Here is a 25,420-nt window from a genome sequence, read left to right on the forward strand (position 1 = left end):
GAGTGGTATGATGAGCAGTGACTCCTCTTCCTCTCCTGTTCCTGCAGATCCAGATGTTCTTTCTGCTGACGCAGGTTTGGCCTAACGAAGCCCCGCCCCTGAAGGAGGAAGCCCCGCCCCCTCCGATTGTCTGAGGAGTCGTCAGGAATCTGTGGCATCCTGACGCCGTAGCGGACGGGGCGGCTCCCAGAGGAGCAGATAAAGGAGCGGCGGCGGGGAGTCGCTCAGAGCTCGGCTCAGCCTCGCCAGGAGAACGACGCTCTGCCGCCAGAAGACTCACCTGCTCAGGTAAGACGTCTTCGCTCTGATCTGCGTCTGTTTCTGTTCCTCCCTGACCTTTGAACTCTTTATGGAGTGAAGCGCTGCAGTAAAGCCAGGATCGGAGGCGCCTCTCCCCAGATACAAACATTCCTCCAGGATGACCTTTGACCTCACTGTTGGTTTAAGGCAGGGGTGTCCAAAGTGCGGTCCGGGGGCCGTTTGCGGGACAAGATACAGATTTGGCAGATGGAGACTTTGTTTAGGACAAAACGGATTCATCTTGAACTTTTCCTGAGAAATAAACCTGGCAGAAAACGGAGAATCGATTCTAGAATCTAATCTTTTCTAACTGACACAGAGAAAATTTAAGGCAAATTTTCAGAATCCTTTTAAAGTTTTGGATCTTGAATATTTTCCTCATCCTTTCCCATCAAGAAATCTGGAAAAATCTTGAAGTATTGTGAGTTTGTTTTATTGTTGAGATGTGAAAATCGTTTTCTTTGGCGCTGCAGTTCGTCTGAGTCGATGATTTTGATCCCATGAGACAAGAAGTTTGGGAATCCGCGGTGATTTAACCAAACCTCGGCGCCACGTTTGGGTCAGGATGATTAAAAGCTTTAGAAATCCATCAGACTTCACGATGGACACCAACCTGCTGCTACCAGAACCAGAACCAGAACCAGAGCAGTCGTCTGCTGACTGGCAGGTTGTGGGTTCGATTCCGACTGCTTGGCGCTCAGGAAGTTCAGTCCATCAGAACCAGAACCAGCAGCTGATCCTGGTGTGGAAATTAAACGTGTGTGTTTCCATGGAGACGTTCTGGTCACTGAGGTTTGGACTTTGACTAGGCCGACTCTTCTCCATGTCAGCCGTTAGTAGATCTGCTGCTGGTTCTGGACGGTGATGGACCTGGAGATGACCTTTGACCCTGACTGACAGACATTGCTGCCGTCCGTCTTGTGATGATGACGATGGTCTGCAGAGGAAGAGTCAGGATGTTTGCTTTACGATACGAAGAGCAAACAGGAAGCAGCTGCAGGACGACCAGCTGCTGGGTCAACGCCAAGACGGTGACCTCAGGGTGACCTCATTGTGACCTCACGGTGACCTCAGGGTGACATCACGGTGACCTCATTGTGACCTCACGGTGACCTCAGGGTGAACTCTGGGTTATCTCACGGTGACCTCAGGGTGACCTCATTGTGACCTTGGGGTGACCTCTGGGTTACCTCATGGTGACCTCACTGTGACCTCAGGGTGACCTCTGGGTTACCTCATGGTGACCTCAGGGTGACCTCACGGTGACCTCAGGGTGACCTCAGGGTGAACTCTGGGTTATCTCACGGTGACCTCAGGGTGACCTCATTGTGACCTTGGGGTGACTTCTGGGTTACCTCATGTTGACCTCATGGTGACCTCACTGTGACCTCAGGGTGACCTCATTGTGACCTCATTGTGACCTCACGGTGACCTCAGGGTGACCTCACCTGACACCCTCTGATCTGAACCTCCAGATGGTTTTAAACGGAGCAGAAACTGAAAAATTTCCTCCTGTTTTTATTTTTTGTCCAAATTAAAATGTTGGTTTTATTTTTGAGGCTCATTTCAGGAACCGCCAGACTTTGACTAGGCCACTCCTGAACCTTCATTTTGTTGTCTCTGAGGTTTTTGGAGAGCATTTCCTGTTTCTGGCTGTTAAATCATGACCTCTGGCCTTAGTAAGGATGTTGTTCTGGTTCTGGTGGGTCGCTGATTACTCCTGAGTGTGTTGAGGTCAAAGGTCAGAACATGAAGCCTGCTTCATGCTGTCAGTAGGTTCCTGGTCCAGTCAGGCAGAGATCAGAACCAGATCCGGAAACGGTGTATTGTGGGAGTTTTCAGTAAACATGTTTGTCTCCTGCTCAGGTTGTTCTGCCGCCATCTTTCCCCATCAGAGGGAGGACCGTCCGTCAGTCTGCAGCGCCTCTTCCTGTCACTTCCTGTCCGCCGCCATCCAGCTGCATTCACAGGTACTGAACCGGCTTGGTTGGTGTCCAAAAGCCATCTTGCTCCCGCTGCAATGCATTTTGGGTAAATGACGTGTAATGGTCCAACTGCCTGGCTCCCCCTGTCAAAACAGTGATGAGTAACGTTATTAAGTCTTTTCAAATTGAACCGGTGCGAAATGAAACCGATCAGAACTAGAAATAACGAGGTGATGATGAGGAGGAGCAAACAGAGGAAGAGGAAGAGTTGTCCGTATCAGCTGCTGCTGCCTTCAGGTTCATAATGAAACAATGAATGAGACTCACCTGGTCACTGTGTGGTCCAGTAACTGGTTCTGTAGCTCTGAGTCCGGTTGTTGCTGTTGGTTCCACATTCAGAACCGGTTTTCTCGCTCCGTTCCTGTAGTCACCCGGTTGCCTGACTGTCACGTCTTTTTAAATATATATATTAAGTTTTCAAAATACAACATACAACAACTAAAGAAAAACAGAGTAAAAAATGGTATTTTTATTTGATCTAAATAACTGGTTTGACTGAACTGATTACTATTATTACCGTTTACAGGTTCTATCTGTCCAGACCCAGAGGTTGACCGAGCGTCGGGTCCGTCTTAGACTGAGGAAGAAGGTCCAGAAACGGCCGCCAGGTACTACAGAACTTATTAGTGGAGCCCACAGCATCATACCGCAGTTTCTCCAAATGAAGAATCTCAGTAAATTCAGCTAACCACATTTTAAACTGAGGAACTTTGTCAGGTTTCCACGAATCTTGGCTATTTCCATTCCACACGCCACAGAAATACTGCAGTTCCGAAGTGAAGGAAAATATCCTGATAATGAAAACTGTGGGTCCAGAACCAGCATGGACCTCTACACTGAGAACCAGTTGAACATTCACACCAACATTGGAAGAGTTTGGGGTTTGACCAGAACAGATGAGACAGAGAACCATCAGCAGACTCCCATTTATCAGACTGTGAAGATATTGAGGGGAATATTCTGTGCAATTTAATGTTAGAATAGTGGAGTTTCTGAAACACCTTGAACTGAATGAACTGAACTGAATGAACTGAACTGAACTGAATGAACTGAACAGAACTGATTGAACTGAACTGAATGAACTGAACTGAATGAACTGAACTGATTGAACAGAACTGAACTGAATGAACTGAACTAAATGAACTGAACTGAATGAACTGAACAGAACTGAATGAACTGAACTGAATGAACTGAACTGATTGAACAGAACTGAACTGAACTGATTGAACTGAACTGAACTGAATGAACAGAACTGAATGAACAGGACTGATTGAACAGAACTGAACTGAATGAACTGAACTGATTGAACTGAACTGAATGAACTGAACTGAATGAACTGAACAGAACTGAATGAACTGAACTGAATGAACTGAACTGATTGAACAGAACTGAACTGAATGAACTGAACTGATTGAACTGAACTGATTGAACAGAACTGAATGAACTGAACTGAACTGAATGAACAGAACTGAATGAACTGAACTGAATGAACTGAACTAATTGAACAGAACTGAACTGAATGAACTGAACTGATTGAACTGAACTGATTGAACAGAACTGAATGAACTGAACTGAATGAACAGAACTGAATGAACTGAACTGATTGAACAGAACTGAACTGAATGAACTGAACTAAATGAACTGAACTGAATGAACAGAACTAAACTGAATGAACTGAACTGAATGAACTGAACTGATTGAACAGAACTGATTGAACAGAACTGAACTGAATGAACTGAACTGAATGAACTGAACTGATTGAACAGAACTGATTGAACAGAACTGAACTGAATGAACTGAACTGAATGAACTGAACTAAATGAACTGAACTGAATGAACTGAACTGAATGAACTGAACTGAATGAACTGAACTGAATGAACTGAACTGATTGAACAGAACTGAACTGAATGAACTGAACTGATTGAACTGAACTGATTGAACAGAACTGAATGAACTGAACTGAATGAACAGAACTGAATGAACAGAACTGAACTGAATGAACTGAACTGAATGAACTGAACTGAATGAACTGAACTGATTGAACAGAACTGATTGAACAGAACTGAACTGAATGAACTGAACTGAACTGAATGAACTGAACTGATTGAACAGAACTGAACTGAACTGAACTGATTGAACAGAACTGAACTGAATGAACTGAACTAAATGAACTGAACTGAATGAACAGAACTGAACTGAATGAACTGAACTGAATGAACTGAACTGAATGAACTGAACTGATTGAACAGAACTGATTGAACAGAACTGAACTGAATGAACTGAACTAAATGAACTGAACTGAATGAACAGGACTGATTGAACAGAACTGAACTGATTGAACTGAACTGAATGAACAGAACTGATTGAACAGAACTGAACTGAACTGATTGAACTGAACTGAACTGAATGAACAGAACTGAATGAACAGGACTGATTGAACAGAACTGAACTGAATGAACTGAACTGATTGAACTGAACTGAATGAACTGAACTGAATGAACTGAACTGAATGAACTGAACTGATTGAACAGAACTGAACTGAATGAACTGAACTGATTGAACTGAACTGATTGAACAGAACTGAATGAACTGAACTGAATGAACAGAACTGAATGAACAGAACTGAACTGAATGAACTGAACTGAATGAACTGAACTGAATGAACTGAACTGATTGAACAGAACTGATTGAACAGAACTGAACTGAATGAACTGAACTGAACTGAATGAACTGAACTGATTGAACAGAACTGAACTGAACTGAACTGATTGAACAGAACAGAACTGAATGAACTGAACTAAATGAACTGAACTGAATGAACAGAACTGAACTGAATGAACTGAACTGAATGAACTGAACTGAATGAACTGAACTGATTGAACAGAACTGATTGAACAGAACTGAACTGAATGAACTGAACTAAATGAACTGAACTGAATGAACAGGACTGATTGAACAGAACTGAACTGATTGAACTGAACTGAATGAACAGAACTGATTGAACAGAACTGAACTGAACTGATTGAACTGAACTGAACTGAATGAACAGAACTGAATGAACAGGACTGATTGAACAGAACTGAACTGAATGAACTGAACTGATTGAACTGAACTGAATGAACTGAACTGAATGAACAGAACTGATTGAACAGAACTGATTGAACTGAACTGAACTGAATGAACTGAACTGAATGAACTGAACTGATTGAACAGAACTGAATGAACTGAACTGAATGAACAGAACTGAATGAACTGAACTAAATGAACTGAACTGAATGAACAGAACTGATTGAACAGAACTGAATGATCAGAACTGAATGAACTGAACTGAATGAACAGAACTGAATGAACTGAACTAAATGAACTGAACTGAATGAACAGAACTGATTGAACTGAACTGATTGAACAGAACTGAATGAACTGAACTGAATGAACTGAACTGAATGAACAGAACTGAATGAACTGAACTAAATGAACTGAACTGAATGAACAGAACTGATTGAACTGAACTGAATGAACAGAACCGATTGAACAGAACTGATTGAACAGAACTGAACTGAATGAACTGAACTGAACTGAATGAACTGAACTGATTGAACAGAACTGAATGAACTGAACTGGATGAACTGAACTGAACTGAATGAACAGAACTGATTGAACAGAACTGAATGAACTGAACTGAATGAACAGAACTGAATGAACTGAACTGAATGAACTGAACTGAATGAACAGAACTGAATGAACTGAACTAAATGAACTGAACTGAATGAACAGAACTGATTGAACTGAACTGAATGAACAGAACTGATTGAACAGAACTGAATGAACTGAACTGAATGAACTGGTGCTTTACACTGACAGAACATGACTGGATCCTCCCAGACCCCAATCTGCAAACCAGCTCCTCCCATGCAGCCCTCAAGGAGTTTGTGGCAAAATTCATTTGCACTGCAAAGATGTCAAGAAAGCCTGAAATAATTTTTTTTTTTTGATTGGAGATCGCACCAGCAGTTTGCATATCTTTTCTTCTTTCAGTAGATAAGATATGCAAAATTCAGGATGTTAATTCAAACATAATTTCTAATTTGCAAATATCTGAAAAATCTGCATCTGGAAGAGAGAAACAGTCCCTCGACATTGTAAATGAAGCAAACGTTTTGTTGATATACAGTTTTTTAAGTGCAGTTAAGTCTCTTACTCTCCAATTTTTAAATAATATATCCGATAGTAATTATCGGATAATGATATATCCGATAATTGGTAAATTATTGGATTACCAATCCGATAACTGGTAACCATGCGGTAACCAATTTGCCGCATGGTTACGGTAAATTGGGGCATGAACTGAGGTCTCCGGTAAACTACAGTCTAACTTAATTTGTTTCCATATTTTCAAACTTAATTTAAAACAATCAAGCTGTTTATTCCAGTATTTGTTGGAGATATTGCTGCTGAGAAAAGAAGTGCCGTAACTCTGTTCCTCTCAATAGCCACCCAAGAAGGATTATCTGCAAACATTTCTGGAGCCTCAGCTTCCTGCCGGTATACTGAGGCCCTGGCATTCGCTGCCCAATAATAGTGCTGAAAGCAGCGTAATCCTAATCCCTCCATGTCTCTTGGTTTATGTAAGTGAGTTTTTGATATTCTATGAGCTTTAAAGCCCCAGACAACAGGCAAAATTATTGAGTCCAACGATTTAAAAAAAGGCCTTTGTTAAAAAGATAGGCAGACCCTGAAAAAGATATAAAAATTTAAGCAAGGAGATCATGTCAATAGCATAATGCGGCCCATCGTTGAGATCATCCTTCCAAGATTGTCCACTTTTTCTTTAAAGTTCAATTTGAAAATTTGTTTGGCGTCTTTTGGCAAAATAATTCCAAGATATTTCACTTTGTCAGTTATCTTAAATGTTAAATTATCAAGGAATTCAGAAGCAAGGCTTGCACCTAATGACATACATTCACTCTTCTGCCAGTTAATAGTATAACCCGAAATCTCACCAAATGACTGAATAAGGTCCAGGAGAGTCGGCACTGACTGCTCAGGATGTGATAGAAAAACAACATCATCAGCAGCATACAATGAGATGTGATGGTCAATGTTTCCCAATTGAATCGGTTTGATTATTTTCAGTAGTAGTGTTTTCTAATACTAATGGCGAGGGGCTCCATAGCAACCACAAAAAGCAGAGGACTAAGTTGGCAACCCTGGCGGTTCCCCGCTGTAGGAGAAAAGGTTCTGGCCTGTCCTGGTCTGAGGACTGAGGCAGATGGTTGAGCATATGTTGTTTTAATTCAAGACACTAATTTACTACCAAACCCAAATTCCTCAAGTACAGTCAGGATGTAAGGCCTTTCCAATTGGTTAAATGTCTTTTCAGCATCCAGGCAAAGAACAGCTCCCTTAAACTTACTGTCATATTTACGATACATAATGTTCATCAACAGTCTGATATTAAAAAATGAAAACCTTTTAGGGACAAAGCCCGTTTGGTCCGGGTGAACAATAGGAGAAATATATTTATGTAGCCTATTTGCCAGAACTTTAGCGAATATTTTAATGTCACAATTCAGTAATGAAATAGGAAGATATGATGAAACTCTGTCTCCTCCCTGTTATATTAGCTTCATGCATACGAGTCTCTTCCTGAATCAAGAGAGTGAGCGAACATCCTGCGGAGGAGAGGAGCGATCTTCCTGGCATATCTTTTATAGAGCTCAGTTCCAAAACCATCTGGACCTGACCTTTGAACTCGGGAAACGATTTGATTACATCTAGGATCTCTTCCACAGTGATGTTTGCGACATTTAGATCTTTGAGCCAGTTTAAGACGTTTCCTTTTTGGACATGTATAGTTGTTGATAATATTCCTTAAAGGAGTCATTTATGCTTCTTGACCTTGACATCTGGGCGCGTCTTCCTGAGCGTGGCGCTAAGACTGAGCGTCTTGGCACAGCACTAAGCCTGCACTCTTAGCGCTGCGGGGTAAACAGTTAAATCTAGTTGAAATGTTCACCAAAAGAGTAGAAATGAAGCAAACATTGTTGCTTCACCTTCTTGTCCTCTGGGAGTCTCAAGACGCCACCCTAACCAGAAAATCTCCTCCCTCCTACTGGATCACACAGACAGGGTTTGCTTTTATGTCTTCAGTATTTAGAATAATTTGTAAAAAAAACAACAAAAAAAACAGCCCAGCGTTACGCTCTGTATCTGTGTGGTTCAGGCTTGTGCTGGTTTTGTGTGACACATGATGTGCGTTGGAGATGCAGTTGTGGTTCAGGTGCGGTGATAATATCCTGCTGGCGCCCCCTGCTGGAAGCTTCTTTATTGTTATTAAAATGAAGAGTAAATATCCATCGAAATAAATGAATAAAGTATTGTAGTCAAGTTTCTCGTTCCTTTAAAAACATCCATAGATCAGGCTGAATTCAGAAAACCTCACAAACCTCAGAGAAATGAGAAGATTCCTAGAAAGGAGTGTCTGTATCCTGAAAGCATTAATAAGACATTTTCCTTTCTGTAGTGGGTGTGAGCTTCTTTGTTCAGCTAGCTCGTTGTTTCTGAAAGCTTGTGATTTAGACATTAGTCTTACTTTTGTTAATGGTCTTCATAATACAGTTGCAATTGTTTGATTCTTTATTTCTGTGCTTGCTGTCACCATATGGACTTACTGGCTCTTCCAGTTTTCACACATCATGTTTTGTTAAAAAACAGAAATAGTTCATTAAATCTCCACTGTGACCTGTTTAAGTATCACACCCAGAAGAAACAGTGATGATGCCAGAAACCATTATGGTTTCGTCTCGGACTCCACCGCATTTGATCTCGGGATTTTATATCAAGACTATTACTATGGAAATATGACTAAAATTTCAGAATATTGTCCAATTAATAACTTTATATCTTTGTTTTCATTGGAAAACGTACCAATTAAAATCCGTGACTCAACGCTAATTGCGTGTTTTTCTTGCGGCTGTCTGCCCCCCGCGCCCTTTTCTTCGCACGCAGCTCCTCTGACTAATCCTCAGTAATTCTGCTACAAAAATCATGTTTCTGGAAAACATCCAAAAGAAAGCATGGAGACACGTAAATCTGCAGCGCTTCGCTTTCAGAGACGGTGGGGACTACGTCCAATTTTTACCGTCATTTCAAACCGAAGCTCGAGGAAAGGTAAGCTAGGTGTGTGATGCTAGCAAAGCTAGCTCTGCCGCAGGGTGTCAAACTCCAGCCATGGAGCCGCAGCCCTGCAACTGTTAGATGAGCCTCTGCTGCAGAACCTGAACAGAATAATTAGGTCATTAAGGTTCTGATCTACACAGGAGGAGGTGATGAAGCCGTTTCATTCCAGGGTTTTGTACCTGTGGCTCATCTTAAAGCTGCAGGACAGCGACTGGAGGCCTGGAGTTTGACTCCCCTGATCTACAGTGACCGTGTTGAATTTGCGATGAGAAAACAAAATGTCCAAGAACAATGTGACCAAAGACCACATTATACACTAATGAACGATCTGATTCTTTTGAACGGCCCTTTACTATGAACGGTATGACTGGAGTCTCAGTGAGTCGTTCTTTGTTTGTGTTATGCTCTTCGCACACTGCAGTAGCTATTATAATACCATGTATTTCAAAATTATGTTTATTTAAATAAAGTACAGGAACATAAGCGCACAGAGCGCATGCTCGTTGCTCTCTGTGGCTGACAGTTAGCATGCTAGCAGCAGGGACGTGCGGTGAGGTTCATAGCTGGTGAGGCTCTGACTTAATCATCTTCAGATTTACAAATATAGACCCCCTCCATGTTATTGTTTATGTAAGGAAATTACGCGCATGTGGACAAGGCTGGAGGACAAAAAGACTATTTCCGTTCACTCAATCAAACTTGGACATGTAGATATTATTCATTTTGTGCTGTGCTCCGCAGCGAAGGGAAAACCGTTAAAGTCCAACTCAAAACCACGTCTTTGTCGCTCTCTGTATCCGCGCAGCTACGCGCAGACTCGTTGCCATAGCAACTGACAACAACGCCACAATAAAAAACACTCAAATATTTCCCACGCAAAAAGCAGAACATTCAGTCTGTTGCAGTAGTATTGTTTTAGTATTATTTTTGCGATTATTATTTAATTGCTGTGGTAAGAGGAGAAAACTATAAATATATCGCTGCACTTGACTTTACTGTATGGCTAGCTCCATGGCTAGCTCGCTTACAGTATCTTACTCTGCAGTTGTGGAGTCACAATGTCTGGGATCATGAGCGCCCCCTGCCATGAGGCAAGAGAATTGCCTGCCTCACCTCGTTTTTGATCGCTCTTCAGCACATGAAACACCTTACGCACACAGTTGGTGACAAAAAAAACACTGTACATTATATACATAAGCTAAATTATGGAAAATCAGCTCATACATGAAATGTTTTTTAGCCATTTTATTGGCGACGTACAGACAGGAGGAACATGCTCTCAGAATGGCAGCCAGTGCAGTTAGCGAGAGGTTGCGCAATCCCAGGTGAGGCTCAGCTCGCTGCTGCCTCACCAGCTTCGCTTCCGAGCGTTTGAATGGGAAAATGCAGAAATTCAGCGATTTTGAAGAAAAAATAATCTGAACTTTTTTAAATTAAATGAAAAATAGGTATAGTACAAACCACAGGGTGAAAATAGCAATATAAATGATTTTATCATTATTATTTTTCCATGATTACAGGTGAGGCAGAGCCTCACCTGCCTCCCCTGACCGCACGTCACTGGCTAGCAGGCTGCTAGCTGAAAACAGTCACGTTGCTCCAGGGTTTTTGTTCATATTTGATGTTTACCGTTTGTGCGTTGTCTTAATTGTTTCCAGAAAGAAACTCACGTCCACTTTCTTCGTCTGCTATTTGTTGCATTTTCTATTATTTTTTTTTTACATTGTACAAATAGTAGTCATTTTTTGATCAATCCAACACTTGTAAAAACTACATGGGTACCAAGCTATTCAGTTTGGTACCCATGTGGTACCATTGATGAAATGGCTTGTTCTTACAAAGATGACTAGTTTCCAAACTGGATCATCTGAATGGTTCCTTGAAGCGACTGGATCCTGAAGAGCCATAAGTCTCATCACTTCTACTGTAGCTGTTCCAGCTCTGGAGCAGAAACTGATGGGAGCTGAGTAGTTTGGTATTTAAATCCGTCTCCATGGTAACAGCTTTCCTCTGTATTTCTACTGGCTGCAGGACTTGGTTTGTGCAGCATTCGAACTGAGCGGATTGTGGCAGACAGGTGGAAGCAAAGCAGAACAAAGAGTTTGAATTGATAATGATGATTAAATTTAACATCTAGGTATTTTTATGGGAACGTGGATCTTTCAGAGCCATTGGAGCAATTTTGATCATGTTTCACATTTTATTGTGTCATGTAGCGGGAGGTGCTGGTTCTGGTCTCGGCTACAGCACTGGTACTCAAAGAAACAGAGGGCTTTAAAATACCCATGATAAAAAGAAACGTCATGAAACTACAACCATCTCACTGATAGCAGTGTGAGAAAAATAAAACTATTGTCTTTCTCTTTCAGGAGTAAACCTTAAACGTTCAGCGGCTCTGACCATTAAATCCTGCATCCGTCTTCCTGAACTGTGGAACAACTGGAGCAGCTGAGGATCTACTTCTACGACTCTTAACCAAACCAAAAGGTTAGAAACGAACCAGGAGACTAAATCTAAGCACCTAGAAGGAATGGTACAGTATGGATGTAAGGTGGACCAAGAGAATAAATCAAAGTATCAAATTACCTTCTGCATTAATGCTCTCCAAATGCACTATTTAGATACCTGATCTCATGTAAACCCAATGTGAGAGCCAGATTAAACTCCATCAGCTGGGTGGAGGACTCCACCCTGAGTATAGAAGAAATCCTCCATTTCTGCTCACCTTCATGTAGTATTTTTGACTGCTGGAGCTTTTTTAATGTCTGATAACACTTGAATCAGCTTCTGCCAGCAACTTGCAAATGAAATCATTCACATTTCCATCGCTGATTTGATTGTGGATGAAATTATGTTCAAATCAGGTCATTTCTTCTAGGTGCTGCATTCCCTAAAATAAAAGTTAGCTACAGAATAAAGCAATTTCAATAACTGTTTATGTTTTACCACTTCTTTTGAGGTCAGGATGGTGTCCATCAGTCAGAACACTGCCATGAAGAAAAATGGAAATGAAGTCCATGAACCTGTGGCAGGCATATTTCTGGAGAAGACAGGGGAGAAATTCACCATTTATCAGGCCATGAAAAAACGTCTGCTTAAACCGGGAACGGCATTAGCTCTACTTGAAGCACAAGCAGCCACTGTGGGCATCATAGATCCGATAGGAAATCGTATACTTCCTGTTGCAGACGCTGTTAAAGAAGGAGTAGTTGGTCCAGAAATGAGGGAGAAACTTCTCACTGCAGAGAAAGCCATTAGTGGGTACATAGACCCCTACACCAATCAAATTATATCTGTGTACCAGGCTATGCAAAAAGATTTAGTCCCCAGAGAGTATGGCTTGAGGTTACTGGAAGCACAGATAGCCAGCAAAGGCATCTTTGACCCTGTGGAGAAGACCAGCATCTCTACTGATGCCGCGATCCAAAAGGGCCTTTATGAAAAGGCCTTGCTTAGTGACCAAATGTCTGAGCTGAAGGTATTTTACAATCCAAGCACACAAGAATATCTTAACTACCAAAACCTTCTGGAAACATGCACTGTGGAGCCAGAAACCGGCTTGTTGCTCCTTCCTGTCTGTATTGCCTTCAAAGGTCTGCGCAAAGGTATTTCCTCCAGTGAACTGTTGGAGTCAAAGATCATTGACAAAGAAACATATGAAGACTTGCAAAAGGGGAAGACCACAACCCAGGATGTGATGTTGATGGAAACCGTGAAAGAATACCTGGAAGGCAAAGGCAGCATAGCAGGCATTGCTGATCTCTCAACCAATCAGAGAATAAGCATTTATCAAGCCATGAAGCAAGGGATAGTGATGCCAGGCACGGCACTTGTTCTGCTGGAAGCACAAGCAGCAACTGGGTTCATGATTGACCCTGTAGGAAACAAGAAATACACAGTGGATGAAGCTATTAAGCACAAACTTATTGGCCCAGAATGTCATTTGAAGCTGCTTTCAGCTGAGCGAGCAGTGACTGGATACAAAGATCCTTATTCAGGAGAGACCATATCCCTATTTCAAGCAATGTCAAAGGATCTCATCGTTAAGGAACATGGGATCCGGCTACTGGAGGCACAAATTGCCACTGGTGGAATAATTGATCCAATCAACAGCCACAGACTTCCCACTCAAGTGGCCTTTAAGAGAGGCTATTTTGATGAAGAAATGAATAAGATACTGGAAGATGAAGGCGATGACACGAAAGGATTTTTTGACCCAAATACAGAAGAAAACCTTACATACCTTCAGCTGATTGAAAGGTGTGTCACCGATCCTGGCACTGGATTGTGCCTTCTTCCTCTACATGACAAATCAGGCAAATTTAATTCTAGCTTTATTGACTACAAAACAAAAACTGTCTTCAAAACTGAAAAAGTCAAAGTGACATGTGGGAAGTACATAGGAATGACAGTCTCTTTGTGGGAACTACTGATGTCAGAGTACTTCAATGAACACCAGAGGCAAGACATATTTCAGAAATACAAGGAAGGGAAGTTAAATATCTCTACAATCATTAAGATGATTTTGGAGACCATAGAAACATCAGTAAAAGCAACAAAAACCGTCTTTGAGGGTATACGGGAAACTGTCACAGCCAAGCAGCTTGTTGAAGCAGAAATCATCAGTGAGAAAGTGATGAAGGAGTTGGAAGATGGAAAAAAGTCAATAAAGGACGTAATAGAGGATGAAAATGTAAATGTTTACTTACAGGGAAAAGACAGCATTGCAGGTATTCTGCTTCCAGATTCCCAAGTTATAACAATCTACCAAGCCAGACAAAAAGGAAAGCTGATGCCAGGAACTGGCCTGATTCTGCTGGAGGCACAAGCAGCTACTGGGTTCATTATTGACCCCATTGGAAACAGGAAGTTTTCAGTGGATGATGCTGTCAAAGCTAAAATTGTGGGACCTGATGTCTGTCAGAAGCTGCGTTCAGCAGAGAGAGCAGTCACTGGGTATAAAGATCCACACGATGGAAAAATAATCTCTCTGTTCCAAGCTATGCAAAAAGACCTGATCCTGAAAGATCATGGGATTCGACTTCTGGAGGCACAGATTGCCACTGGTGGTATCATTGATCCGGTGAACAGCCACCGCATCCCTGTACATGTAGCCTATAAGAGGGGATACTTCCATGAGGAGATGAATCAGATTTTGAGCGATCCAAGTGACGACACCAAAGGTTTCTTTGACCCCAATACCCATGAGAACCTGACATACTTGCAGCTCCTGGCTAGATGTGTCAAAGATCCCAGTACTGGCCTGTGCCTCTTACCTCTGAAAAGCAAGAGCACCAAAATAAATATTGATGACAACATGAGGGAAATTTTCCATAGGACAATAATTACTGTCAAGTATGGCAGATTCAAGGGCAGCACAACTCTGTGGGAAGCAATTAATTCAGAATATCTGTCTGAAGACAAACGACAGGACCTTTTCAAACTTTTCAGGTCCCGGAAAATCACTGTTGAGCAACTGACAGTGACCATTATAGATATCATTGAGAGCAAGGAGATAAAACAGCAAGCAGAGCTGAACTTTGAAGGTCTCAGGGGAGAGGTGTCTGTTGTGGATCTCTTGGATCTTGAAATTGTAGATGAAAAAACATACAAAAGTATGATTGATGGAAAGCTTTCAAGTACTGATGTAATGAAGATGGACAGAATAAGTGCCTACCTCCAAGGGACAAGCTGTGTAGCAGGATTGATACTACAACCCTCCAATCAGAAACTAAGCATCAATGAGGCACAGAAAATGGGCATCCTCACTCCAGGCACTGCCCTTTGTCTCCTTGAAGCACAGGCGGCCACAGGATTCATTGTAGATCCTCTAAAAAACCAAAAGCTTACAGTGGAAGAAGCACTAAGAGAAAAGGTCATTGGTCCACAAGTGTACGAAAAGCTGTTGTCTGCAGAGAGGGCCGTCACTGGTTACAAAGACCCATACACAGGTCAAAAGATCTCTCTATTCCAAGCCATGAAAAAGGATCTTATTGTCAAGCAGCATGGTATTCGTTTACTCGAGGCCCAAATTGCTACTGGTGGTATCATTGATCCATTGAAATGCCTTCATTTACCTCTAGAGGTTGCATACAGGAAAGGTTATTTTGATGCAGAACTCAATCAAATCTTAACAGACCCCACTGATGACACAAAGGGCTTCTTTGACCCAAAGACTCAAGAAAATCTGACATATATGGAAATGTTGAGCAGATGTGTGAAAGATAAAGACACTGGACTCCTTCTTCTGCCACTTAATGGCACACCAAAGACATCAGCAAAAACAGACAAGACATACACAGAAGCAGAAATAAGGCAAGAGTTTGAAAAGACATTTGTAAGCGTAAGTGTGGGACGGTATTCGGGAAAATCTGTTTCTCTCTGGGACTTGATTCACTCTTGTTACTTCACTGAAGATCAGCAGCTAGAATTTATTGAAAAAGTAAGAACAAAGCACATGAACACCCAAACAATAATCACAGTAGTGATTTCCACAATTGAAAAACTGGAAAGGGAAACCCCCAAAGTGACAATGGGGCTGAGAAAGGAAGTATCTGCACAACAACTCCTAGATTCTGATATTATTGACTCGGCCACATTCACACAGGTTAAAGAAGGAAAGCTAGACTTTGAAGAAGTAAGCAAAAGTGAATTTGTGACAAGATATCTTTGGGGAACTGCAAGCATTGCTGGAATCAAAATTTATCCAACCCAGGATGTAATGAGCATTTATGAGGCAAAACAGAAAAATCTTTTGACTCCCGGCATTGCACTTGTACTGCTTAAAGCACAGTCCGCAACAGGATGGGTGATTGATCCTGTCAGCAATAAGTTCTATTCAGTTGATGAGGGTGCAAAGGAGATGGTAATTGGAACAGATGTCCTTGAGCAACTTCTTTCAGCACAGCGTGCTGTCACTGGCTTTAAGGATCCTTACACAGACGGCACCATATCCCTGTTTGAAGCGATGAAAGAAAGACTAGTTGAAAGAAGTGAAGGCCTTCATCTTCTTGAAGCACAGATGGCAACTGGAGGAATTATCGACCCAAATCAAAGTCACAGAGTACCTGCTCAAGTTGCTATTAAAAAAGGATTCCTTGATGAAGAAACTTACAATATCCTGCAAAACCCAAGTGATGATGCAAGGGGTTACTTTGACCCAAATACCAATGAAAATTTATCCTACGTTCAACTGATGAGTCGATGTGAAAGAGATTCCAAAACTGGACTCCTTCTCCTGCCATTGGATGTTGATGAGTCCAAGGAGTTTCATACAGATGAGCAGGTGGAGCTTGCCTTCAAAAACAAAAGTATTTCCCTGAATGTAGGAAAATTTAAAAACAACGAAATAACAGTGTGGGAGTTATTGCTTTCTGAATATATCTCAGCAGAAAAGAGAGAGCAGCTGATACGACAGTACAAAACAGGAGCTTTGAAATTAGAGGAAATCATTGAAATCCTGACAGTTATCATCACAGAACTCTCAACTAAAGAAAGAAAGTTCAAAGGACTAAGAAAACAGGTCTCAGCTAGTGAACTGTTAGAGTCAAAAATTATCTCAAAGGAGATTTTCGACAAAATTATGCAGGGCAAAATAAGTGAGAAAAATGTGACTGAAATTGAGTCCATTCAGAAGTACCTTGGAGCGACAAACTGCATAGCGGGTGTCAGACTGGAATCAACAAAGACCGTTATGAGCATTTATGAAGCTAAATGCCGAGGTCTACTAACTCCTGGTACCTCCCTAATTCTGCTGGAAGCCCAAGCAGCCACTGGCTTTGTCATTGACCCAGTAAACAATAAGAAACTTTCAGTAGAGGAAGCTGTTGATCAAGGAGTAGTTGGGAAAGAATGGAAGAAGAAATTGCTCTCAGCAGAAAGAGCAGTCACAGGATACAAAGATCCCTACACTGGAAACATAATTTCTTTGTTCCAGGCCCTGAAGAAAGATCTGATTGTTAAAGATCACGGGATCCGTCTTCTGGAGGCGCAGATTGCAACAGGAGGAATAATAGATCCAATCCACAGTCACAGGGTGCCTGTACAGGTGGCATACCAAAGAGGTTACTTTGATGAAGAGATGAACCATATCTTATCTGATCCAGATGATGACACCAAGGGTTTCTTTGACCCCAACACCAAGGAGAACCTCACATACCTCCAGCTGATTGAAAGATGTGGAAAAGATCCACGTACAGACCTAAATCTACTGTCCATTGTAAAGAAAGGCGAGTTCTACTTCTTTGTTGATGAGGCCACAAAGGTCATCCTAAAGTCTACAACAACAACCAAAGCTGGAGGAAAATACAAAGGTACCACAGTTTCTCTGTGGGATTTGCTTTACTCCAAATACATCACTGAGGAAAAGAGGAGAGATCTTGTCCAGCAGTTCAAAGCTGGAACACTCACCATCGACCACTTCTTGGAAATCATCTTGTCCATCATTCAGCAGAAGACCACAACAACAACCACCACCACAACAACAACAATCACAGAGACTACTGAGGAAAAAACCTTCAAGGGAATCAGAAAAGATGTCAACTTGACTGAACTAGTTGAATCAAAGATTATTGATGAGGAACTCTACAAGAAGATTGTTGATGAAGATGTCACAGTGGCTGAAGTCAGTGAAATGGATTCAGTACGTAAATACCTTGAAGGAACCAACAGCATTGCAGGAGTGTACATCCAGTCCACCAAGGAGACGCTGAGCATCTATGAAGCCAAAGGCCGAGGTCTACTGACTCCTGGTACCTCTCTGGTTCTGCTGGAAGCCCAAGCCGCCACTGGTTTCATGATCGACCCAGTAAAGAACAAGAAACTTTCTGTAGAGGAAGCTGTTGGTCAAAAACTGGTTGGTAAAGAATGGAAGGACAAACTGATATCAGCAGAAAGAGCGGTCACAGGATACAAAGATCCCTACACTGGAAACACAATTTCTTTGTTCCAGGCCCTGAAGAAAGATCTGATTGTTAAGGATCACGGGATCCGTCTTCTGGAGGCGCAGATTGCAACAGGAGGAATAATAGATCCAGTCCACAGTCACAGGGTGCCTGTACAGGTGGCATACCAAAGAGGTTACTTTGATGAAGAGATGAACCATATCTTATCTGATCCAGATGATGACACCAAGGGTTTCTTTGACCCCAACACCAAGGAGAACCTTACATACCTCCAGCTGATCGAGAGATGTATTACAGATCCTGCTACAGGTCTCAGTTTACTGGTCATTGTAAAGAAAGGCGAGTTCTACTTCTTTGTTGATGAGGCCACAAAGGTCATCCTAAAGTCTACAACAACAACCAAAGCTGGAGGAAAATACAAAGGTACCACAGTTTCTCTGTGGGATTTGCTTTACTCCAAATACATCACTGAGGAAAAGAGGAGAGATCTTGTCCAGCAGTTCAAAGCTGGAACACTCACCATCGACCACTTCTTGGAAATCATCTTGTCCATCATTCAGCAGAAGACCACAACAACAACCACCACCACAACAACAACAATCACAGAGACTACTGAGGAAAAAACCTTCAAGGGAATCAGAAAAGATGTCAACTTGACTGAACTAGTTGAATCAAAGATTATTGATGAGGAACTCTACAAGAAGATTGTTGATGAAGATGTCACAGTGGCTGAAGTCAGTGAAATGGATTCAGTACGTAAATACCTTGAAGGAACCAACAGCATTGCAGGAGTGTACATCCAGTCCACCAAGGAGACGCTGAGCATCTATGAAGCCAAAGGCCGAGGTCTACTGACTCCTGGTACCTCTCTGGTTCTGCTGGAAGCCCAAGCCGCCACTGGTTTCATGATCGACCCAGTAAAGAACAAGAAACTTTCTGTAGAGGAAGCTGTTGGTCAAAAACTGGTTGGTAAAGAATGGAAGGACAAACTGATATCAGCAGAAAGAGCGGTCACAGGATACAAAGATCCCTACACTGGAAACACAATTTCTTTGTTCCAGGCCCTGAAGAAAGATCTGATTGTTAAGGATCACGGGATCCGTCTTCTGGAGGCGCAGATTGCAACAGGAGGAATAATAGATCCAGTCCACAGTCACAGGGTGCCTGTACAGGTGGCATACCAAAGAGGTTACTTTGATGAAGAGATGAACCATATCTTATCTGATCCAGATGATGACACCAAGGGTTTCTTTGACCCCAACACCAAGGAGAACCTTACATACCTCCAGCTGATCGAGAGATGTATTACAGATCCTGCTACAGGTCTCAGTTTACTGGTCATTGTAAAGAAAGGCGAGTTCTACTTCTTTGTTGATGAGGCCACAAAGGTCATCCTAAAGTCTACAACAACAACCAAAGCTGGAGGAAAATACAAAGGTACCACAGTTTCTCTGTGGGATTTGCTTTACTCCAAATACATCACTGAGGAAAAGAGGAGAGATCTTGTCCAGCAGTTCAAAGCTGGAACACTCACCATCGACCACTTCTTGGAAATCATCTTGTCCATCATTCAGCAGAAGACCACAACAACAACCACCACCACAACAACAACAATCACAGAGACTACTGAGGAAAAAACCTTCAAGGGAATCAGAAAAGATGTCAACTTGACTGAACTAGTTGAATCAAAGATTATTGATGAGGAACTCTACAAGAAGATTGTTGATGAAGATGTCACAGTGGCTGAAGTCAGTGAAATGGATTCAGTACGTAAATACCTTGAAGGAACCAACAGCATTGCAGGAGTGTACATCCAGTCCACCAAGGAGACGCTGAGCATCTATGAAGCCAAAGGCCGAGGTCTACTGACTCCTGGTACCTCTCTGGTTCTGCTGGAAGCCCAAGCCGCCACTGGTTTCATGATCGACCCAGTAAAGAACAAGAAACTTTCTGTAGAGGAAGCTGTTGGTCAAAAACTGGTTGGTAAAGAATGGAAGGACAAACTGATATCAGCAGAAAGAGCGGTCACAGGATACAAAGATCCCTACACTGGAAACACAATTTCTTTGTTCCAGGCCCTGAAGAAAGATCTGATTGTTAAGGATCACGGGATCCGTCTTCTGGAGGCGCAGATTGCAACAGGAGGAATAATAGATCCAGTCCACAGTCACAGGGTGCCTGTACAGGTGGCATACCAAAGAGGTTACTTTGATGAAGAGATGAACCATATCTTATCTGATCCAGATGATGACACCAAGGGTTTCTTTGACCCCAACACCAAGGAGAACCTTACATACCTCCAGCTGATCGAGAGATGTATTACAGATCCTGCTACAGGTCTCAGTTTACTGGTCATTGTAAAGAAAGGCGAGTTCTACTTCTTTGTTGATGAGGCCACAAAGGTCATCCTAAAGTCTACAACAACAACCAAAGCTGGAGGAAAATACAAAGGTACCACAGTTTCTCTGTGGGATTTGCTTTACTCCAAATACATCACTGAGGAAAAGAGGAGAGATCTTGTCCAGCAGTTCAAAGCTGGAACACTCACCATCGACCACTTCTTGGAAATCATCTTGTCCATCATTCAGCAGAAGACCACAACAACAACCACCACCACAACAACAACAATCACAGAGACTACTGAGGAAAAAACCTTCAAGGGAATCAGAAAAGATGTCAACTTGACTGAACTAGTTGAATCAAAGATTATTGATGAGGAACTCTACAAGAAGATTGTTGATGAAGATGTCACAGTGGCTGAAGTCAGTGAAATGGATTCAGTACGTAAATACCTTGAAGGAACCAACAGCATTGCAGGAGTGTACATCCAGTCCACCAAGGAGACGCTGAGCATCTATGAAGCCAAAGGCCGAGGTCTACTGACTCCTGGTACCTCTCTGGTTCTGCTGGAAGCCCAAGCCGCCACTGGTTTCATGATCGACCCAGTAAAGAACAAGAAACTTTCTGTAGAGGAAGCTGTTGGTCAAAAACTGGTTGGTAAAGAATGGAAGGACAAACTGATATCAGCAGAAAGAGCGGTCACAGGATACAAAGATCCCTACACTGGAAACACAATTTCTTTGTTCCAGGCCCTGAAGAAAGATCTGATTGTTAAGGATCACGGGATCCGTCTTCTGGAGGCGCAGATTGCAACAGGAGGAATAATAGATCCAGTCCACAGTCACAGGGTGCCTGTACAGGTGGCATACCAAAGAGGTTACTTTGATGAAGAGATGAACCATATCTTATCTGATCCAGATGATGACACCAAGGGTTTCTTTGACCCCAACACCAAGGAGAACCTTACATACCTCCAGCTGATCGAGAGATGTATTACAGATCCTGCTACAGGTCTCAGTTTACTGGTCATTGTAAAGAAAGGCGAGTTCTACTTCTTTGTTGATGAGGCCACAAAGGTCATCCTAAAGTCTACAACAACAACCAAAGCTGGAGGAAAATACAAAGGTACCACAGTTTCTCTGTGGGATTTGCTTTACTCCAAATACATCACTGAGGAAAAGAGGAGAGATCTTGTCCAGCAGTTCAAAGCTGGAACACTCACCATCGACCACTTCTTGGAAATCATCTTGTCCATCATTCAGCAGAAGACCACAACAACAACCACCACCACAACAACAACAATCACAGAGACTACTGAGGAAAAAACCTTCAAGGGAATCAGAAAAGATGTCAACTTGACTGAACTAGTTGAATCAAAGATTATTGATGAGGAACTCTACAAGAAGATTGTTGATGAAGATGTCACAGTGGCTGAAGTCAGTGAAATGGATTCAGTACGTAAATACCTTGAAGGAACCAACAGCATTGCAGGAGTGTACATCCAGTCCACCAAGGAGACGCTGAGCATCTATGAAGCCAAAGGCCGAGGTCTACTGACTCCTGGTACCTCTCTGGTTCTGCTGGAAGCCCAAGCCGCCACTGGTTTCATGATCGACCCAGTAAAGAACAAGAAACTTTCTGTAGAGGAAGCTGTTGGTCAAAAACTGGTTGGTAAAGAATGGAAGGACAAACTGATATCAGCAGAAAGAGCGGTCACAGGATACAAAGATCCCTACACTGGAAACACAATTTCTTTGTTCCAGGCCCTGAAGAAAGATCTGATTGTTAAGGATCACGGGATCCGTCTTCTGGAGGCGCAGATTGCAACAGGAGGAATAATAGATCCAGTCCACAGTCACAGGGTGCCTGTACAGGTGGCATACCAAAGAGGTTACTTTGATGAAGAGATGAACCATATCTTATCTGATCCAGATGATGACACCAAGGGTTTCTTTGACCCCAACACCAAGGAGAACCTTACATACCTCCAGCTGATCGAGAGATGTATTACAGATCCTGCTACAGGTCTCAGTTTACTGGTCATTGTAAAGAAAGGCGAGTTCTACTTCTTTGTTGATGAGGCCACAAAGGTCATCCTAAAGTCTACAACAACAACCAAAGCTGGAGGAAAATACAAAGGTACCACAGTTTCTCTGTGGGATTTGCTTTACTCCAAATACATCACTGAGGAAAAGAGGAGAGATCTTGTCCAGCAGTTCAAAGCTGGAACACTCACCATCGACCACTTCTTGGAAATCATCTTGTCCATCATTCAGCAGAAGACCACAACAACAACCACCACCACAACAACAACAATCACAGAGACTACTGAGGAAAAAACCTTCAAGGGAATCAGAAAAGATGTCAACTTGACTGAACTAGTTGAATCAAAGATTATTGATGAGGAACTCTACAAGAAGATTGTTGATGAAGATGTCACAGTGGCTGAAGTCAGTGAAATGGATTCAGTACGTAAATACCTTGAAGGAACCAACAGCATTGCAGGAGTGTACATCCAGTCCACCAAGGAGACGCTGAGCATCTATGAAGCCAAAGGCCGAGGTCTACTGACTCCTGGTACCTCTCTGGTTCTGCTGGAAGCCCAAGCCGCCACTGGTTTCATGATCGACCCAGTAAAGAACAAGAAACTTTCTGTAGAGGAAGCTGTTGGTCAAAAACTGGTTGGTAAAGAATGGAAGGACAAACTGATATCAGCAGAAAGAGCGGTCACAGGATACAAAGATCCCTACACTGGAAACACAATTTCTTTGTTCCAGGCCCTGAAGAAAGATCTGATTGTTAAGGATCACGGGATCCGTCTTCTGGAGGCGCAGATTGCAACAGGAGGAATAATAGATCCAGTCCACAGTCACAGGGTGCCTGTACAGGTGGCATACCAAAGAGGTTACTTTGATGAAGAGATGAACCATATCTTATCTGATCCAGATGATGACACCAAGGGTTTCTTTGACCCCAACACCAAGGAGAACCTTACATACCTCCAGCTGATCGAGAGATGTATTACAGATCCTGCTACAGGTCTCAGTTTACTGGTCATTGTAAAGAAAGGCGAGTTCTACTTCTTTGTTGATGAGGCCACAAAGGTCATCCTAAAGTCTACAACAACAACCAAAGCTGGAGGAAAATACAAAGGTACCACAGTTTCTCTGTGGGATTTGCTTTACTCCAAATACATCACTGAGGAAAAGAGGAGAGATCTTGTCCAGCAGTTCAAAGCTGGAACACTCACCATCGACCACTTCTTGGAAATCATCTTGTCCATCATTCAGCAGAAGACCACAACAACAACCACCACCACAACAACAACAATCACAGAGACTACTGAGGAAAAAACCTTCAAGGGAATCAGAAAAGATGTCAACTTGACTGAACTAGTTGAATCAAAGATTATTGATGAGGAACTCTACAAGAAGATTGTTGATGAAGATGTCACAGTGGCTGAAGTCAGTGAAATGGATTCAGTACGTAAATACCTTGAAGGAACCAACAGCATTGCAGGAGTGTACATCCAGTCCACCAAGGAGACGCTGAGCATCTATGAAGCCAAAGGCCGAGGTCTACTGACTCCTGGTACCTCTCTGGTTCTGCTGGAAGCCCAAGCCGCCACTGGCTTTGTCATTGACCCAGTAAACAATAAGAAACTTTCAGTAGAGGAAGCTGTTGATCAAGGAGTAGTTGGGAAAGAATGGAAGAAGAAATTGCTCTCAGCAGAAAGAGCAGTCACAGGATACAAAGATCCCTACACTGGAAACATAATTTCTTTGTTCCAGGCCCTGAAGAAAGATCTGATTGTTAAAGATCACGGGATCCGTCTTCTGGAGGCGCAGATTGCAACAGGAGGAATAATAGATCCAGTCCACAGTCACAGGGTGCCTGTACAGGTGGCATACCAAAGAGGTTACTTTGATGAAGAGATGAACCATATCTTATCTGATCCAGATGATGACACCAAGGGTTTCTTTGACCCCAACACCAAGGAGAACCTTACATACCTCCAGCTGATCGAGAGATGTATTACAGATCCTGCTACAGGTCTCAGTTTGTTATCATTAAAAAAGTAAATTCAGTTCAAAATTACAAGTGAATCTAACAAGTATTGTCACTTTCAGTCTGAACTTTATTATTTCTTATTACTTATTTCATTTCACCAGAGCTGGAATCCAAACCAGATCTTATCTGTGATAGAAAATTCCTACGTTTGTGTTAGTCATAAATTACAGTCGTGAATAAGATGAAGCTTTAACACTTTTCATGAGTACTCGAATGTCAAAGGAAAAGTTAAAATTAAAGGGATTTGTTTTTGCGTCTATTTCCTAATAATCTGCTTGTTAACTGTTTAAAAGGGTTCCACGTTTTGTTTGTCTTGGAAATGATGGTTATTGTTGTTCTGTGATGCAATCACATAGTTCTCTTTGCATAAAGTTTTCAGTTTCTTCTCTGGGGTCAAATGTGATTTTTTTGTGGATGTAATTGGAACAAGGGAAGACTTCCCCTTTTCCACCTTTTATGAGGTCCAATAAAATGATGCAATGTTTACCTTTTTCTTAAATATTGTTCTTTTAACGAGCAACTGTTATATTTTATGTTTAGGGTCTAGTGCTAACGAGGCTTTCACACTTTAGCCACCAGAAAAAACATGAAGTTCAACAATAAGTCTGTTTATACTGTTTTCAATAATTTTCCAGAAAGGA

The 25,420-nt window shown here is 42.1% G+C and overlaps 1 protein-coding gene across 3 annotated transcripts; it reads left to right on the plus strand.

Annotated features, from left to right (window-relative positions):
- The first annotated feature begins 194 nt into the window (after positions 1-194).
- Positions 195-25,265, plus strand: eppk1 (epiplakin 1). Of its 3 annotated transcripts, XM_023345199.1 has the most exons (6): positions 195-288; positions 2,167-2,270; positions 2,812-2,893; positions 11,835-11,952; positions 12,430-23,747; positions 24,762-25,265. In XM_023345199.1, exons 5-6 carry the CDS (start codon positions 12,431-12,433, stop codon positions 24,788-24,790), a joined length of 11,346 nt encoding a protein of 3,781 aa, XP_023200967.1. In that variant the 5' UTR covers positions 195-288; positions 2,167-2,270; positions 2,812-2,893; positions 11,835-11,952; position 12,430; the 3' UTR covers positions 24,791-25,265. The 3 variants fall into 3 exon arrangements, with proteins under 3 accessions (XP_023200967.1, XP_023200966.1, XP_023200965.1); XM_023345198.1 differs by having other exon boundaries at positions 12,425-25,265; XM_023345197.1 differs by having other exon boundaries at positions 12,430-25,265.
- The last annotated feature ends 155 nt before the right edge of the window (positions 25,266-25,420 follow it).

This window comes from Xiphophorus maculatus, chromosome 13 (assembly GCF_002775205.1).
Source record: "Xiphophorus maculatus strain JP 163 A chromosome 13, X_maculatus-5.0-male, whole genome shotgun sequence".
In the NCBI taxonomy this organism is placed as follows: domain Eukaryota; kingdom Metazoa; phylum Chordata; class Actinopteri; order Cyprinodontiformes; family Poeciliidae; genus Xiphophorus; species Xiphophorus maculatus.

Excerpts from the sequence above, each read along its gene's own strand:
- eppk1 (XM_023345198.1), top strand. The coding sequence starts at position 12,431 with ATGGTGTCCATCAGTCAGAACACTGCCATGAAGAAAAATGGAAATGAA.